The sequence below is a fragment of the Balaenoptera physalus genome (genome assembly GCF_965194825.1).
Source record: "Balaenoptera physalus genome assembly, chromosome: 6".
Taxonomy (NCBI): Eukaryota; Metazoa; Chordata; class Mammalia; order Artiodactyla; family Balaenopteridae; genus Balaenoptera; species Balaenoptera physalus.
The window spans coordinates 109447400-109467824 of record NC_138885.1 but is presented as its reverse complement, the minus strand read 5'-3'; the positions used below and the strand labels follow the sequence as shown (position 1 = coordinate 109467824).

At 38.6% G+C, this 20425-nt stretch overlaps 1 protein-coding gene across 1 annotated transcript in view; it reads right to left on the bottom strand.

Annotated features, from left to right (window-relative positions):
* LOC309662919 (uncharacterized protein) overlaps positions 1 to 20425 on the bottom strand; it is a gene marked incomplete at its 3' end in the record, with an annotated part of 112040 nt that overhangs the window by 54986 nt on the left and 36629 nt on the right. The window contains exon 2 of the mRNA XM_082466130.1: positions 19445 to 19492. Within this exon, the coding sequence (XP_082322256.1) occupies positions 19445 to 19492 (48 nt within the window). The remainder of the gene's footprint in view (positions 1 to 19444; positions 19493 to 20425) is intronic.

Sequence of the window (20425 nt, the reverse complement as noted above, 5' to 3'; positions counted from 1 at the left end):
GAGGAGAAAAAATTTCAGAAACACGTGTGAAGTTCACAGTCCAGAGGCAGAGGCTCACTAAAAGACTGACATCTAAGGATAAGACTAAGGACGCCTCCACTCCCCACACACCTCACCACCACGCAACTAAAGGCCTATTTAACAGCCGCTCCTTTTACCTGGTAGATCACATCCAGCCTTCAAGAGATAATTACAAGCCATATCAAAAGGCAAAAAACACAATTTGAAGAGAAAAAGCGAGCATCAGAAGCAGACATGGCAGGGATGTTAGAAATATCAGACCAGGAATTTAAAACAACTATGACTAATATGCTAAGGACGCTAATGGATAAAGCAGACAGTATGCCAGGACACATGGGCAATATAAGCAGAGAGGTGGAAATCCTAAGAAAGAACCAAAAAGAACTGCTACCTATCAAAAACTGTAACAAAGGGGCTTCCCTGGTGGCGCAGTGGTTGAGAGTCTGCCTGCCAATGCAAGGGACACGGGTTCGAGCCCTGGTCTGGGAAGATCCCACATGCCACGGAGCAACTAGGCCCGTGAGCCACAATTACTGAGCCTGCGCGTCTGGAGCTTGTGCTCCGCAACAAGAGAGGCCGCGATAGTGAGAGGCCGGCGCACCGCGATGAAGAGTGGCCCCCACTTGCCATAACTAGAGAAAGCCCTCGCACAGAAACGGAGACCCAACACAGCCAAAAATAAATAAATAAATAAATAAATGGATCATCACATTAAAAAAAAAAAAACTGGTTCATTCTTAAAAAAAAAAAAAAACTGTAACAAAAATGAAGAATGCCTTTGATGGAATTATGAGTAGCTAAGTGCACGGCTCAGAAAAAAACCATCAGACACAAAATTTCAGATCCACAAGCTCAATAAACAAGTGGAATAAATGCCAAAAATCTACACCTCAGCATATCACTTTCAAATTACAGAAAATCCAAGGTAAAAAAAGAAAGCCTGAAAAAAGCCAAAGAGGAGAAAAATATACTTTACCTACAGAGGAACAAAGGATTACATCCAACTTTTCCTCAGAAACCATGCAAGCAAGGAGAGTGGACAGAAATATTTAAAATGTTGAGATGAAAAAAACCCCACCAACTAGAATTCTTTAACCTGTAAAATTATCCTTTAAAAATGAAAGAGATATAAAGACTCTCAGACAAACCAAAACTGAGAAAATTTTTTGCCAGTACACCTGCCTTGCATGAAATGTTAAGTTCTTTAGAGAAAAAAATAACATCAGACACTCAGATCTACATAAAGCAAGCAAGAAAGCATATTAAAGAAGGAATAAGTGAAGATAAAATTTTAAATTTTATTTATCTTATTCTTAATTCATAACTGTTTATTCAAAATAATAATAGCATCAAGTTATTCAGTTGTGTGTGCTTACATATACATTATGCATTATAAATATATATTTATATGTGCATATTTTATTTTATAATATATACATTTATCTATTATATAACATATACAAAATATATATGTATACATAATGTATATATTTATACATAAATATATATTTATATAATTGTAGATATATATATTTCTGTATACTTATATATAAGTAAAATGAATGACAGCAATGATAGAGGGGCCAAGAGAAAGGAATTAGGATTAGTTTGTTATTGTAAAGTACTCACACAACCAGTGAAGTGGTATAGGACTATTTGAAAATGGACTTGGATTAGTTGTAAATGTATACTGTAAACTCTAACACAACTAGTAAATAAAGTAGAAAAAAAGTATAACTAACATGCTAAAAAAGGAGAGAAACTAGAATCATAAAATGATTTAGCCAGACTCATCAAGAAAACAAGGCAGAGGGCCCAAATCAATAAAATCAGAAATGAAAAAGAAGTTACAACTGACACCATAAAAATACAAGGGATCATAAGACTAGTATGAGCAACTATATGCCAATAAAATGGACAACCCAGAAGAAATGGACAAATTCTTAGAAAGCTACAATCTCCCAAGACTAAACCAGGAAGAAATAGAAAATATGAACAGACCAATTACCAGTACTGAAATTGAATCAGCAATTTAAAAACTCCCAACAAAAAAAAAAGTCCAGGACCACATGGCTTCACAGGAGAATTCTACCAAACATTTAGAAAAGAGGTAACAACAATACTTCTCAAAGTATTCCAAAAGATTGCAGAGGAAGGAACACTTCTGAACTCATTTTACGAGGCCACTATCACTCTGATACCACAACCAGAAAAAGATACCACAAAAAGAAAACTACAGGCCAATATCACTGATGAATATAGATGCAAAAATCCTCATCAAAATACTTGCAAATTGAATCCAACAATACATTAAAAGGATCTTACACCTTGATCAAGTGGGATTTATCCCAGGGATGCAAGGATTTTTCAATATCCACAAATTAAGCAATTTGATACACTACATTAACCAGCTGAAGAATAAAAACCATATGATCATCTCAATAGATGCAGAAAAGGCATTTGATAAAATTCCGCATTCATTTATGATAAAAACTCTCCAGAAAGTGGGCATAGAGGGAACACACCTCAACATAATAAAGGCCATGTATGACAAACCCACAGTTAACATCATACTCAATAGTGAAAAACTGAAAGAATTGCTCTAACATTAGGAACAAGACAAGGATGCCCACTCTCACCGCTTTTATTCAACATAGATTTGAAAGTCTTAGTCACAGCAATCAGAGAAGAAAAAGAAATAAAAGGAATCCAAATTGGAAAGAAAGAAAGAAAGCTGTCACAGTTTGCAGATGACATGATACTTTACATGGAAAATCCTAAAGATGTCACCAGAAAACTACTAGAGCTCATCAATGAATTTGGTAAAGCTGCAGGATACAAAATTAATATACAGAAATCTGTTGCATTTCTGAACATTAACAATGAACTATCAGAAAGAGAAATTAAGGAAATAATCCCACTTACCATTGCATCAAAAAGAATAAAATACCTAGGAATAACCCTACCTAAGGAGGCAAAAGACCTATACTCCAAAAACTATAAGACACTGATGAAAGAAAGTGAAGTTGACACAAACAGATGGAAAGATACACCATGTTCTTGGATTGGAAGAACCAATATTATTTAAATGACCACACTACCCAAGGCAATCTACAGATTCAGTGCAATTCCTATCAAATTACCAATGGCATTTTTCACAGAACGAGAACAAAATATTTGAAAATTTGTGTGGAAACACAAAAGACCCTGAAGAGCCAAAATAATCTTGAGAAAGAAGAATCAAGCTGGAGGAATCACACTCCCTGACTTCAGAATATACTACAAAGCTACAGTCATCAAAACAGTATGGTACTGGCACAAAAACAGACACATAGATCAACGGAACAGGATAGAGAGCCCAGAAATAAACCCACGCATCTATGGTCAATTAATCTATGGCAAAGGAGGCAAGAGCATACAACAGAGAAAAGACAGTCTCTTCGGTAAGTGGTGCTGGGAAAACTGGACAGCTACATGTAAAAGAATGAAATTAGAATGTTCTCTAACACCATATACAAAAATAAACTCAAAATGGATTAAAGGCCTAAATCTAAGATTGGATATTATAAAACTCCTAGAGGAAAACATAGGCAGAACACTCTTTGACATAAATCGCAGCAATATTTTTTTGGATCCTTCTCCTAGAGTAATGGAAGCAAAAGCAAAAATAAACAAATGAGACCTAATGAAACTTAAAAGCTTTTGCCCAGCAAAGGAAACTATAAACAAAATGAAAAGACAACCCACAGAATGGAAGAAAATATTTGCAAACAATGTGACAGACAAGGGCTTAATTTCCAAAATATACAAACAGCTTATACAGCTCAATAAAAAAAAAAAACCCAATCAAAAAATGGGCAGAAGACCTAAATAGACATTTCTCCAAAGAAGACATACACATGGCCAACAGGCACATGAAAAGGTGCTCAACATCCCTAATTATTAGAGAAATGCAAATCAAAATTACAATTAGGTACCACCTCACACTGGTCAGAATGGCTATCATCAAAAAATCTAGAAAGAACAAATACTGGAGAGGGTGTGGGGAAAAAGGAACCCTCCTACACTGTTGGTGGGAATGTAAATTGATACAGCCACTATGGAGAACAGTATGGAAGTTCCTCAAAAAACTAAAAATAGAATTACCATATGACCCAGCAATCCCACTCCTGGGCATATACCTGGAGAAAACCATAATTCGAAAAGATACGTGCACCTCAATGTTCATTTTAGCAGTATTCACAATAGCCAGGACATGGAAGCAACCTAAGTGTCCACTGACAGATAAATGGATAAAGAAGATGTGGTATATATACACAGTGGAATATTAGTCATAAAAGAATAATGAAATAATGCTTTGCAGCAACGTGGATGGACCTAGAGATTATCATACTAAGTGAAGTCAGAGTATACAAATATCAAGATACCACTTATTTGTAGAATCTAAAAAAATAATACAAACTTACAAAACAGAAATAAACTCACAGACATAGAAAACAAACTTATGGTTACCAAAGGGGAAGGGATGGGAGGGATAAATTAGGAGTTTGGGATTAACAGATACACGCTAGTATATGTAAAACAGGTAAACAACAAGGACCTACTGTATAGCACAGGGAGCTATATTCAATATCTTGTAATAACCTACAACAGAAAAGAATCTGAAAAAGAATATCTCTATCTCTATCTATAAAACTGAATGACTTTGCTATACACCTGAATCACTGTAAATCATCTAGACTTCAATTTTAAAAAAACACAAAAAGTAGGAACAAAGAACAACAGCAACAAACAAAATAGTATCAAATATGATAGATATTAACCCAACTAAATCAATAATCACTTTGAATGTCAATAGTCTAAATGTACAATTAAAAGACATTGATTGTCAGAATGAATCAAAAAACCAGACCCAACTATATGTTGTCTATAAGAAGTGTGCCTTAAATATACAGACACATATAGACTAAAAGTATGCTAATACTAATCATAAGAAAGCATGAGTAGCTATATTAATTTCAGACAGAGCAGACTTCAAAGTAAAGAAAATTATCAGGGATAAAAAAAAGAACATTACATAATGATAAAGGGGTCAATTCTCCAAGAAGACATAACAGTTCTTAACAAACTCCATGAGACAAAACCAAATAGAACCACAAGGAGAAATAGATGCAATCACTATCATAGCTGGAGACTTCAACACCCCTCTCTCAGCAATGTACAGATCCAGCAGGCAGAAAATCAGTGAAGATATGGTTGAACTCAACAGTACCAACAGTCAACTGTATATAATTGACATCTATAGACTACTTCGTCCAACAACAGCAGAATACACATTTTTCTCAAGCTCACATGGAATACTCATGAAGACAGGCCACATTCTGGGCCATAAAATACACTATAACAAATTTAAAAGAAGAGATATCATACAATGTCTGCTCCCAGATCACAATGGAATGAAAACTAGAAGTTAATAACAGAAAGATCACTGGAAAACCCCCAAACATATGGAGATTAAACAACACACTTCTAAATAACACATGGGTCAAAGAAGAAATCTCAAAAGTAATTCAAAATTATTTTGAACTAAATGAAAATAAAAACACAACTTTTCAAAACCTGTGGCATGTAGGGGAATCAGTACTTAAAGAAAAACATATAGCATTGACTGTTATATTAGAAAAGAAAGATCTAAAATCAATAATCTAAGTGTCCGATTTACAAAACTAGAAAAAAAAAGAACAAATTAAATCCAAAGTGAGGAGAAGAAAAAAGAATTAGAACAGAAATAAATGAAATTTAAAACAGGAAATCAATAAAGAAAATCAACAAAAAACAAAAGCTGTTTCTTTAAAAAGATCAATAAAATCATTAAGCCTCCAGTCAGGTTAACAAAGAAAAAGAGAGAGGACACAAATTACTAATATCAGAAATGAAAGAGGGGACATCACTACAGATCACATGGAAATTTGGAGTATAATAAAGGAATACTATGAACAACTCTATGCTCCGAAATTCAATAACCTAGATGAAATCGACTAATTCCTTAAAAGATACAACCTGCCAAAACTCACACAAGAAGCAATGACCTGAATATGCTTATATCTATGTTAAGACATTGAATCAATAAGTAATAACCTTCAAAAATAGAAAGCACCAGGCCCACACGGGATCACTGGTGAATTCTACCAAACATTTAAGGAAGGAATTATACTAATTCTCTACAGTCTCTTTCAGAGGATAGCAGCAGAGGGAGTAATTCCTCACTCATTCTATGAGGCCAATATTACCCTAATACCCAAACCAGACAAAGACATTACAAGAAAGCTGTAGAAAATTCTCTCTCATGAACAGAGATGCAGAAATCCTCAAGAAAATATTAGCAAACCAAATCCAAAAATGTATAAAAAGAATTCACAACATTTGACCAACAGGGATTTTATCCCAGCATTGAATGCAATGCTGGTTCAACATTCAAAACTCAATTAATGTAATCCATAATGATAAGAGGCTAAAAAAGAAAAATCACATGATTATATTAATAGATGCAGGAAAATCATTTAACAAAATCTGACACTCATTCATGATAAAGACTTTCAGTAAATCAGGAATAGAGGGAAACTTTCTCAACTTGATAAAGACCATCTACAAAAGTACCTACAGCAATCATCAGACTTAATGGTGAGAAACCTGAACCTACCCTGGACCAGCAACACCAGAATCCACTGGAAGTCTCTTAGAAACACGGGATCTCAAACCCCAGCCCAGACCTACTGAAGCAGAATCTTTGGAGCTGGGACCCAGGAATCTGTACTTGAGCAAGCTCACCAGGAGACGCTTAAGCATGCTAATGTTTGAGAAGCATTGCTCTAAGAAGTTGGGAGCCATAAAATAGTAGAAAGAGGGAGAAAATAGAGGCCATGAGACTAGTATATTTCAAGGACGATACACATGTGAGTTATAGCAGAAAGGATGGCCAATTAGCTTGAGGCATGAAACTGAAGAACTTTGCAAAAGGATGGGTATATAAAGGTAAAGGAGAGGATGGCACTAAGGAGCATTGTGAGTTTTTAGGTTGAGTGATTGAGTGAATATCCACGTTTTTAATTACTATAGAGAATCCAGGGTGAGGGACAGGTTTGGAGAAGGCAAATAGGCAACTTGGTCCAGGTCACAGAGCTTGTAAGTCACACCCTCAGCCCTGGAACCCAAAGACCAGACTCTCCACATGACGCTCACCACCTCTCATGCAAAGGGCAGAAGAAATGTGTCTCAGTGAGGACTCAGCAACTTAAAGGGTTTTTAAAGGACCATAAATCAGAAATGATCAGTATGGAGCTGAATCCACATCTCAGGATAGAAATAATGGCAGTGGTTTGTGCACGTATAGATGGAGGAATATCAGGAAGAATGAGGCAAGTAAAGAAGTGACATTTCATTGGCCAAAAATGAAGTTCTCATTCTGCCTTCCAAATATCAGAGAGCAAATGCGACTGTCCCATTTCCACTAGATTTTGGTGATTCAGAAAGACAGCCTTCACCTCTATACATTAAGTGTCTTAAGGCTTGATTTATGCTACTATAAATGCATTGTTGATACTATCTTAGAGGTCCAAGGAGACTGCAAGCAACCTAGCTTTGCCTTCGTCCTGAGCAAGACACAACCTCTCAGCAGAACGACAGCTACTGTGATAACATGGGGGATTCCAGCATGGTGGCTCACAGCGGCCTGGAGACATGACTCTCCCAACCTAGGTTATTTTTTCCTCCCCAATACTGTCCCCTGACTGAGCAGAAAATGATTTAGAAGTCACATAGAAAAGCCTCCGAGTGTTTGTAATTCAACGTTCCATCAGAGTTCACTTCTCCTTATAATATTCTCCATTACCAGTTGGAAAACAAAAGTTCTAAGGAGTCTCATTGTCTTTTTGTCTCCAAATGACAAAGAAACGAAATAAACACACACAGGATGCAAACAACAAAAGCAGAGGATGGAGCAGAGAAGGAGCAGCATTCCAGCGTTTTAAAACACAGCAGATCAACATGTTTGCTGCAAATTTGCCCCAGGTCTTGAAATTACGCTTCCTGGTGATCGGAACACTTTTCGATGCAACTTCACGCAATACTTTGGGGATGGCCAAGATTTACAGTTGATTAGCCCGCATAGTTCAGCTTCTTTCTCAAAAGCTTCTAGGAAGGGATTATTTCTGTGCCCAAAGAGCCCCAGAGAATAGGGAGGGCGGCTCGCGGCCATAATGTGAATTCCCCGGACTCGGTACGCTGTGCTCATTGAAGCAGATAAAGCAAAGTTAAAGAAGCATTTAGTTCTTCAGAATGCCAGCCTTAATAAGTATCTTTTTGTGGAAGGATTTAGGAGGAGGGGAGGGTTTACCCTTAGTGCAGGCATTATTTCCTCATACAAAAAGGGAAAATGTGCATACAGTTGGATGTAAAAAGCCAAAAACGCACATGCCCCCCTCGCTCCCCAAGGAAAAGATGCTGAACACACACTCGCAAACGCCAGAGCATGAATCTTCACAGCTTAATAGTCCCGAAGCCATTATGCAGCTTCTCTTGGGAAAGGCGGCTCATTCATCTGCAGCCGCCCAAGTTCATCCTTGCAGCTGTGAGAACCGGGAGGCGCGCAGCCCTCCAGAGCCCCACCTTCATCAGCAGGCGGACTCCACAAGAGCCGCATCCCGTCCGGAGGAAGAGCGGGCAGCTCCCCGGCGCCTCTCCACACAGCTGCCATCAAGGCACGTGGGAAACGTCCACGAAAGGCTGAACCGGCCACATCTGCAGGCGGCCGAACACCCAGTGACCACTGCTTGCAGAGCGCAAGGCCCGTCCTGGCCCAGGCAGCTTCCACGGTTCTCATTCCCTATGTGGAATTCGACGCAGAATCAGTCCCTCGTAATTACTTAAAACACCCGGTGTTTAATAAGGCAATGCCATGTGATCCCAGTTTTCTAACCACCAGCACACGTCTCCCCTTCAGCTCCGCCTTACCGCGACCTGTCTTCCAACACGAAAATACATCAACATCTATGTGAACTGAGCTACTGACGTAAGGAAAAGCACATGGAGATGCACACGCTGTAGCTTGAGTGGGATTTCTGCTGTAGCTAAAGAAGGTGAAATGCCCAGTTCATCCACATCTATTATTCTGTGCCTAAAATTTTCAAGAGAAATTCCCATAACCTAAGGCAGACTGGGAAGGTTCTTCATAGACATCAACATTTGCTACTCTAATAGATACTATAATAGAGAGAAAGAAGAAAAGAAGGAAAGAAAAAAGGAAGGGAGGGAGGGAGGGAGGGAGGGAGAGAGAGAGAAAAAGTAAGTAAAGAGAAAGAAAAGGGAAAGGGAGGGAGGGAGGGAGGGAGGAGAGCCATCTTTACAAAGTGCACATTTTAAGTCATTGCCTCCCCCATGCGAATGGAAAATGAACTCACCCACATTGGTAGCTCTGCTCTGAAAAGACCCAGTTGAGAGAAGTTCTTTCTTTATTGTGTGGTTTTAAAGACTATTCTTTGACCTCTGCTATTTATGCCTTAAGATCTGTGAAGACAGGGCCAAACCCCTTTGGCTCGAAAAGGCGCTCACAAACAAAAGCTTTTCACCTTTGTTCCACTTACCTCATTCCCCCTCAGAACACGTCCATACGCACCCCCTGGTTTCACAACTTAAACTGCATTTTCTTCTTTCTTTTGCCCAGTCACAGCCATTACCTAACTGACAAGTGGCCACCTTCGCTCCTTTCCAAGGAGTGAAGCCCTAGTCGTCAGCACCAGCTGAAAGAGCTCTGCTAGGAATATAGATGTCTTGTCATCTCACCTCAGTGAACCATGAAACTGTGGATAAAATGGTTCAGGAAACTAAACAACGCACGAGGCAAGTGCAGCCACAATGGGGCATTTCTCTAGTTATTTGTAATTTTAGGGATTTATGGATTTATCTATTGCCTTTCTCACTCCTGAAAGGATTCAAGACAATTTACAAAGATCCATAGGATACAGCTAGAAAACAAATCTTACGTGTGTGTGATAAAAACAAGATAAAGGAAAATAAAAACTGGAGTCAGGGATAAAGCTACTTCCCATATACACGGGATAAATTTCAGTAACCTTGTTAAAGTAGGTGATTTTGTTTATCATTCAGCTTTCTAACAGTCAGTTCTAAGGGGAAAACACAGTGTCCACAGTTTCTAAGGGACGCATAATTAGTACTGATAAAGTGAACACAATGAACGCTTTCCCAAGTTTTCTCCTAAAGATGGCATGGAATAACAGACCGATGTCCTTGGCAAGTTCCTCAGAGTGGCCTCGGTGACTGGGCTTGTGAGATAGTTTCTGAGAATATTACACGTGCTGCATTGCAGCAACATGGGATTCAGTAAATGTCATTTGTTAAAGGACAATTTTGAGATTGTGAAAGAACATAGTTAGTCCTGTAATGGAGGCATGGATTGTACAGCATCTGGAAACTATATATCTATCAGGCATGTATAAATACTGTTTCTCTCTGGTGCCTTTTGGTACTGCAAGGATACAAAAGGTTTGATATTCTAGCTCTTGGCAAGTACCAGGAGAGCAGCGGCTTGTTGATACGTCACTGTCATTTCACAGCCAGCAGAACTGCTGTTAGCTCTGACATCCACAGCAAAAATTACAGATCCTAATGAGGATGACTGTTTGAATAAAAACGTCATCCTAACTCTGCCTAGACACGCATCAAAGAAGATGAAGGGAGTACTTGATAAAGATCCTCCTTAGGAAAAATTTTCTCTTCCAAGCCAGAAGAAAACAAAAGGTACAAACTCACTGGTAGATCCCATGCACAGCTACAGTAATTTTAGGCTGAAAAAGAGTTTAGAACAAATGCCCAGCTTAGCCATTAAACATACACACACACACACACACACACACACACACACACACACACACACACTTCATATTATAACCAAGCAGCACCTTATGGGACCTTCCCAGGACAGACCATCCCCCCATGTCCTCTGCATTCCTCTTGTTTGTAGAAAAACTTTAGCCTCCTAGGCTTTCCCTGAGTTCCAAAGAACAAATTTCATCTGAGAAGTGAAAAATGCAGAAACAAAGGAAAACAGTCAAGCAAGACAAAATAATAATAGTTTAGCCATTAAACAAAATCAAGGACGTTTGTTTCCTTCTCAAGGGCTATAGATAATATTCTGAGCCATGTCCTTGGGCTGTTTTGGAGATACTGAAACCCCCACCAGGTGGAAGAAGTTAACTTCATGTTGACCAGAAGCATGTTGACCACAAGCACGTTGACCCCAGACCAGCTGGAACCAGAAGGTTGATGACGTTGACTCCCAAAATACCACCAGGTTACCTCACCACCAATCAATCAAAATTATGTCCACAAGCTGATCATGCACCTGCAACCCTTCTCCTCACCAAGTCATTAAAAACCTTTCCCTGAAAGCCATTAGGGAGTTTGGGTCTTTTGAGCACGAGCTGCCCATACTCCTTTCTTGGCCTTGCCATCAACACTACACTTTCCTTCACCACAACCCAGGGTCAGTAGAGTGGGTTTACTGCACGGGCGATCAGACCCAAGTTTGGTTCAGTAACAACATCACCCAAAGAACATCATGCTTTGAGCAATGAATCTTACAGAAAGTCCTATGACCCCAAATATTAGAAAACAAATATACTAAGGTAATTGAATGTGATTATTTATAGGATGAAGGAAGTTCTTCCACATCAAATAGATAATAAGTGAGAAATCTTAAGAAAAATTAATTTTTCAAATAATTAGCCTATATTCCTTCTTTAGGCAAATTAGACACAAGAGCATCTCCTAGTAAAGAGAGTGTCAGCTAGTAAAAACAGAGTTGAAATTAATACCTAGGTTTATTTCCCTATAACAACTGCTCTTTTACAAACATAGAGCAATAATCTTTCCAAGACAGACCGTGTACCAACACATATTAGGCTTCTAAGAGGAATTCCTGTGTATATTAGGTAGAACAACTTGACCCTCATGTCAAGGATTACCTACAGGATGGGGTCACAATCATGAACATAGAAAAGCAAATGCTGACCCCCCACTAAATTCAAGAGAGAGTTTTCACCTCAGTGGAGACTACTTCTCCTTGGAGAAGGCAGGGCAACTCAGCACAATGACGTATTCAGTGCCCACAAATTCTGCCCTCCCCGGCTTATTGAAGTCCAGGTCTGTCTTCTTTGTAAAACATAACCATTCCCATCCCTCAATCGACACTGGTGCTCTTTGCCAGTTGCCAGCTCAAACCCAACATCTTCAAGCAATCGGAGCTCATCCAGGCTCCTCTGTGTGCCTTCTGATGAATACATTACAACTTCAAAACGTCTGTCAGACCATAATCACCATGTGACGCATCCTGACGTAGACGTGTTTCATATGTTCAAAATGCATTCCCTTTCTAAAGCCAGCTTTCAGGAACCCTTCCTCAGTCATGAACCAAATAAGAGATTTCGTTTGCATCTTCTTTCATCAGATGGAAGGAGAAATTAATAGGAAGAGCTGAGGAAGGGGTGAGGATAAAGACTTACACAGAGGTGCTTTTTCCCCTCCACATGTCTTTGAAGTTTACAGCAGGTGGAAGTCTTTCACATCCGTAAAAACCGATATGGAAAATCAGAAACACGTTGGGCTATTAACATGTCACATGTTGGATTTAAATCCAAATAAGAACCTGTTCTTTTCCTTAAATATTGATTGTGCTATGAGCCTGGCCAAGTTTTGCAAGTTATTGCAGCACACAGGCTAGTTTCCAGGCTAAAAAAACCCTGGAATGTTCCAGCTACTGATGGCTAATGATCGCCCCAAAGCACACTAATATGTTTGATAAAAGTTCCCAGCGTGAGGGCAGAAAACACTTACCATAAGAATGACAGTGTGAGGGAAAGCAAATCAGTGACACCAGTTCAGGCTGCCTTCCGTGCTGAAGGCTCCAATTAGAGCTGTGAGCTTGCATTCCAGGAGGCGGTGACAGATGGCAAATCTCTCATTGTTAAAATCATCAACTCACCGATCCACCTGCCTGAGCCCTAGCAGGGACCCTGCTGGGAGCCTTCGCTGATTCTCACAAACCTCAGCACTTACCACTTCAGAAATGAAGTTTTGAAACTAGGTGTTCATTTAGCTCCCCCATTTGTAAGTTCTTTTTGTTTTTATCTGTTGTTCCACATTCTCTCACTTTGTTCTTTCTTTTTTCTCCATTTCTGCCTTCACCTCAGAGACGATACCGACTTGAATGTTCCCCTACAGTGACACTGGATGGAGTACTTGAGAATGTAGCTACACATGGACCCCTAACTCAAGGTTGCTGACGATGTGATTTTTCAGCTGCATGGAGACCAGGAAATCCAAGAGCTCAGGTCTCCCGGAGGAGAGACTTCATCTCTTGGTAAGCACAAAAGCACATAATGGTCTTTGGGGTACTTAAAATTATGCCATTTACTGGCATGATGTTATAGGATAGTCTAACAAATGTGCATTTGACAATTTTTACTCATCATGCTAGTACAATATTGCATGTACAGACTGGTATTTCAAAAGAACACTAGCCAAACTTTCACACACCTCACAATTTTTCATAGGCATTCCATACACATTTTAATTCCACTGGTTTAAGGAAATAGAATATTTCTCTTCTCTTCCTAGATTATCACATCCCATTTACTTAGAAATAATATCATGATCATTACTTATGGAAATAATAACATTGGTATCCAAAATAAAGGGAATTAATTATAACATTGGAGAAGTTTTCTACTCCTCCAGTGGCACAAACCTACAACTTCTCTTGACAATCAATGTCAATGGTGGCTTTGCCTGTGAAATAATTGGTACCTCCCAAAAGATATCAATATGTTGGACAAGAGGTGCTCAGTATACATCAACTTTGTCCTTGAAGTTGATTACACAAAATCAGGGAAAACTGTATGAATATCAGTAAGTAGTACAATAGGCTTTAAATGTTTTAAAGGATATAAAACAACTGAAATTTCAAACTGTTGTATACTAGAATATTACAAAAAATAAACTGTTCAACTTTGGTTCTTTGGGTGTTTGGACATAGTGCATTTCCATGGGTGCCTGAGTTTTCGTTTTCCTCCTTAAGATGTATTTTCCTGGGGCTCTATGGATTTACAGTCATTACCACATAAATCATAGAAAGCATCTAACACAACGCAAAAACCTTCAACAGTCACATTCAGTCATGTTTCTGGGGTTTGACCTTTATCCAATAAATTTCACAGATGTCAAATGAAACTGTCCAGATGTTCGTACAAGCAAAACCAATCTTCCTCACCTCTAAATTTGGCTCTGAATAAACCTGGAAAATCACTAAGAATCTGGAGTTATAGCCCTTATAAGAACCAAACTCCCACCGAGATCAAAGCAACATGCCACCGCACCAAGATTGAGCCCTAAATTACTGCTTTTCAACTCAAATCCTCACAACCAAATGGGAAACAAAAGTCAAGTGAGTGAGTTATAACACCCAAAAGGAGAAGGACGAGCACGCCTGCTCCCCAGACAGGGGTGGGTGTCAACAAGAATGCCATTCTTAGATACAATGTTTAGAAAGGTAACTGAGCAGCGTAAGGGCAAAGGATGCTTATTTTATAAAGTAAATGCATGACTCGCATGCAAATATCAAATGAACAAGTGTCAAAGATTTAACTCGTGAAATGCTGCAAGAACCAGTAATATGTTACATGTGGTTCAAAGGAGAAATCCAAGAAATACAAATATAAATATATTCACACACAAAAACAAACGCTAGAATGGATTTACAGCTAGATGCAAAATGGTCTATTGATGGGGGAAGCATCAATTGCAATACACTGCACACAACCATTTGCATTTCCATGGACAAGATTCATCTGCATTATTATCAGCTTTCTACATTTACAGAGTAAGAAAATAGCTCAAAGACGATGAACAATGCAGATAACCTGCAAGGGTGCAAGAGAGGGGACATCCAGCCATCTTTCTGCCCATCTTGAAGTGCTCCACAATTTTTACTGGCTCTAATAATCGCGTTTTAACACTGAATTTTCAAAAGTTAATTGTGATTTGATGTCTTCTTACTGTTGTTTACCATTCCTTCGTTCATTCAACAAAGCCCCGCAAGCTGACCAACAACGTTCCACACAGGAGGCTAGAAACTGCCCATTTTTTAGTTTGAATACATCAAGATATGTCTTTGTATTGAGAGACAAATGCAACTTTACTGTTTTGTTTTTGACTGCTTTTACATATGTGAATGCAATGGCAAACTCTGGCAAATGGGCAAATCCAACCTGGCACTTGTTTGTGTACAGCCAGCGGGCAAAGAATGGTTCTTACATTTTTTAATGGTTGGGAAAGATAATAAAATTTCATGACATGAACATTACATGAAATTCAAATTCCAGTGTCCAAACATAAAGCTTTATTGGAACACAGCCACTGTCCTTTGTTTAGGTACTATCTATCACTGATTTCATGCTGCAGTGGCCACATGAGTAGTTGCCACAGAGACTTTATGGGCTACAAAGATGGAAATATTTACTATCTGGCCTTTTACAGAAATTGTATATGATGTGGACTTCCCTGGTGGTGCAGTGGTTAAGAATTCGCCTGCCCATGCAGGGGACATGGGTTTGAGCCCTGGTCCCAGAAGATCCCACATGCCATGGAACAACTAAGCCCGTGTGCCACAACTACTGAGCCTGCGTTCTAGAGCCCACGAGCCACAGCTACTGAGCCCGCGTGCCACAACTACTGAAGCCTGCGTGCCTAGAGCCTGTGCTCCGCAACAAGAGAAGCCACCTCAATGAGAAGCCCGCGGACCGCAACGAAGAGTAGCCCCCGCTCACCGCAACTAGAGAAAGCCCTCGCGCAGCAACGAAGACCCAACGCAGCCAAAAAATAAATAAATAAATAAATAAATTTATTTAAAAAAAGAAATGGTATATGATGAGCATTAGAATTCCTAACATATAATGAGCCCCTGAAAAGGTGCTTGGCGCATACCACATGCTCAGTAAATTATATGTTTATTCTCCTTCATATAAGAAAGTAAAACTGCTGAGAATAGGAGTGGTTCTTCAATTCCTTTATAACCCACAAAATGCACAGACCAGGGTTTTTCAACCTCCCTCGGCGCTACTGAGCTTGGAGCTTCTTCACTGTGAGGGCGTCTTGTGCATTGTAGTTTGTCAGCATTCCTGACCTCCACCCACTAGATGCCAGTAGTGACAACCAAAAATGTCTCCCGCCATTGCCAAATGTCCCCTTGGGAGCAGAATCGCTCCAGCTTGAGAACCACTGGCCTCAAACCGTGCAGGACAGTAAGTCACTGCTCTGCATCATCTAGGAGCTAAATGATGCTAAAGACCCCTGACTTCACAGTACTGGCTTCATTATAGGAGGAAGATTTTCCTAATTAATAATAAATAATCATGATAAGTTACATGGACACAAAATGGATTATAACCTTTCTCCTGAAGGTAATACAGTAATGATGTACTTTGGGGGAGGAAGGAAATGTTCCCTATGGACTTCATTCATGGATTCATTCACAAATATTTGGTGAGCAACTACGCTGTGCCAAACACCATTCTAGGCTTGAAAATACCACAATGAACAAAGAGAACTCAGTCGATGCCCCTCGGAGCTTACTTTCTGGTGAAGGAGACAGACTCTCAGAGATAAAGGAACAACTATATAATGTCGTGTGGGTACAATACGGCCGAGGAAGTGTGTAAATGGGTGGGAGGTGACCTGGGAGGGCAAGGCTGAGAAGGTGGCATTTGTGCTGAGACATGAATGGGGTACGGTGAGCTGGGTGACTGCGGAAGGAGCCTTCTGGTGGAGGGAAAAGCAGGCTTGATGGGGGTAAAGCAGAGGAGAAAGTTGGAGAGAGAGCACAGGCAGACAAGACAGGGCCGATGTTTTAGACTGAGTGAGGTAGGAAGATATGAAAAGGTGTGAGGCAGACAGCAGCAAGATTCAGCTTGTATGTTTAAAGGGTCTTTCCAGCAGCCACGTGGGTAGAGTAGAAGCTGGGAGACCCAAGAGGATGCTCCTGGATTGGTCCAGGCAAGAGATGATGGCAGATTGGACAAGGCAGGCAGTTAGATGGGAAGAAGAACTCACCTTCTGGAGGGATCCTGAAGGTGATGGGCTTTGCAAACACAACCAGAACTAATCAGAAAGTGTGTACTTTCTATAAAATATTACGTAAACTTTATCTTTTAACAGATATTCAGAAAAATTATATCATCAGCATTACTTCTTGATTTGGTGAGGTGTTTTTACTCTTCTGTCCCAATATTTGCTCAAAACGGTTTTTCAAGTTGTTGGTCTCTATACAACACAGCCCAGGAGACGGCATTCCAAACTTTAGTTCACCTCTACTGATTTGCTGAGTGATTCCAGGACATTATCCAATATGTATGTGCCTGAATTTCCCCATGTGTAAAATGGAGTTACCACCGCTCACCCTTCACCTCATTAACCTAAAAAGCAAAGGAAAAGCCTACACAATGCTTCATGAATCTCAGAAGAAGTGCAAACTGTAATTATCTGCAAATGTATCCCATGGTGATAATATCCAAAAGAGATGAACTTTGATTAACATGTAAGATTCATCCCCAAGGATTCAGACTAAAGACAACCCTTAAATTTATGTTGGCTTTGTACTATATTCCAAAGTTTCTGTTGAAGTTATCTATGACTTATTGATTCATTTTTGCTTTCAGGCAAAAGGAATTGAGTTCTTTTCTTGTCAAGTTCAGTCTCTCGTGTCAGCCTTGATCATTCAATTACAAAATATGGTTTAACAATCTGTATTCCCTAGGGCTTCAATGTTCTTTAATTAGGATATTTTAAAAGCAGTTTAAATGAACGTGTCCCATTCAAATTTCAAGTGTGTAAAAAAAAATTAATTTCTTGATGGCATAAGGAGCAAAGAGGTGCTTATGAGAAATAATACTGATACAACAAGTTATCATTCATGTAATACCCAACTAACAAAACTGGACAAAAACACTACTTATGAAATCTAGTCAGTCTCATAGCCATACATTCATATATATATATATATATATATATATATATATATATATATATATACACACACACACACACACACATATATATATATCCTCTCCTGCAGTGATGACATAAAAAAATTACCCAGAACACCAACTGAAGAACAATTAATATAATAGATAACCAGAAAATACCTTATCAGAGCAAATATGTATGATATTATATAAAAAGAGTAAAAGGATCATAAACCAGACATTTCATTTCTGCCCAGGATCTAGAGAGTCAGAACTAAGCAAAGTTTATTTTCACCAAATTATTTCACATTCACAGAATAATTCTGTTCTGTTTTTAATAACGTTCATGCGGATTAAATGACACAACGCATGCATGAATGTCAGAATGTATCATTATAGTGAAGTTTTAGGTTTAGGAACATTATTCTACAATCATTTACTTTGAGATAATTTGTTTGAAAGACCTTTGAAACTAATAATGTTCTTCATAAATATGCTGTTTCATATTATTGTGTATTGCTCAGGCGAAATTTTGGTTGTAAAATAAAGGAATGCTTCAATTTTCGGTCTAATACTCGTAACCATGAAAGAAATCTCATCAAACACTATTACAATCCCAAAGTACTGCAGTATTTATAGCAAGTTTAAACTTTATTCACTTATATAATCTGAATATAAAACCAACTTTGAGACTGGAGCTAAAGCATATATATACATATATACTCTCTATATACACATATAAATATATTTAAAGATGGTGATGTTTGGAGACTGAGGTAAGAAATCTATGCTATGAAACATATGAATGAGTATAATGATAGCTTTGGAGCATGTGTGTGCAACAAGAAATACTCAAAGATAGAAAAGAGACTGCTTAGTTAAAGAATCAGATTAGTGAACGAGCAATTCCCACACATAAACACAATAAACGCATACAAAACAACTTAGGTGTAAGTAGAATGCATTAAATCTTCTCGTGCAATCAGAAGATGTTTTCTCCTTAAAAATACTTTTGATTGAAATAATTAGAGAATAAAGAGAGAAATAAGGTAGTATACAGAAATGTTGACACATGTATCTTGATTGCAGTGGTGGCTACACTAACTAAATCCATACATGTGATAAAATCTCATAGAACTATATACATACCTTGTACCAAGGCAATTTTCTGCTTGTGATATTGTTCTACATATACGTAAAGGGTAACCACTGGTGGGAAATGAATGAAGAGTACATGTGATTTCTCTGTACTAGCTTGGCAACGTCCTGTGACTCTACAGTTGTTACAAAATGAAATGTTTTTTAAAATACTGATACAGTTGTAGGGAACATACCTTAGAACATTGCTTGTGATTCTGGCACCAAACCAGGGAACCGTTGTTCTGCAAAAAGAAAAAGAAATATTGACTCATTAAATAATTTTCTATTTGGAATCTACATACACCTGTGTGTATTAATATAATTTTAAAATACTTGCATTAATGAAAGACTAATTTTGCCACCCTGATATATGTCTCTCTTCCTAAAATGGGAAATCATTTTTTGCCCTTGACTTTATGAAACAAATACATATAAAATAACGAAGATTTCAACGTGTTTCAAAAGGAAAAGTGTCTGAGCCACCTCTCGGGTGTGCTGAGCAACGGAATACAGACCAACAGGAAAATGAATGCTAGACGGTTCTTCCATAGTAAGCAGCTGTGGTAAATTTACAAGTTGGCATCCTGGAGGCTTTCAATTTTAACCAATTCAGTAATAATTGTTTGAGCCTGGAAGTCAAATCCCATGGGAAAAACCTCCTCTTTCCCTTTCACTGGGATGTGTGACTCTGGACAAGGGACTTACTATGTCTGTCCCTCAGTGTATCTGTCTGTAAAGCATAAGGACAATATCTCCTGCATGAGGTCAGTGGGATAACTAAGTGAGACACAATCCACTTCACACAGCTTGACAGTTACTCAACACGTACCAAATACTAGGACTAGGATTTATTTGTTCATTAAAATTTATTTTATTGAAGTATAGTTGATTTACAATGTTGTGTTAATTTCTGCTGTCCAGCAAAGTGATTCAGTTATATAAATATATACATTCTTTTTCATATTCTTTTCCATTATGGTTTATCACAAGATATTGAATAGAGTTCCCTGTGCTCTACAGTAGGACCTTGTTGTTCATCCATTCTCTATATACAATAGTTTGCATCTCTTAACCCCAAACTGCCAATCCTTCCCGTCCCCAACCCCCCTCCCGCTTGGCAACGACAAGTGTGTTCTCTATGCCTGTGAGTCTATTTCTGTGTTGTAGGTAAGTTC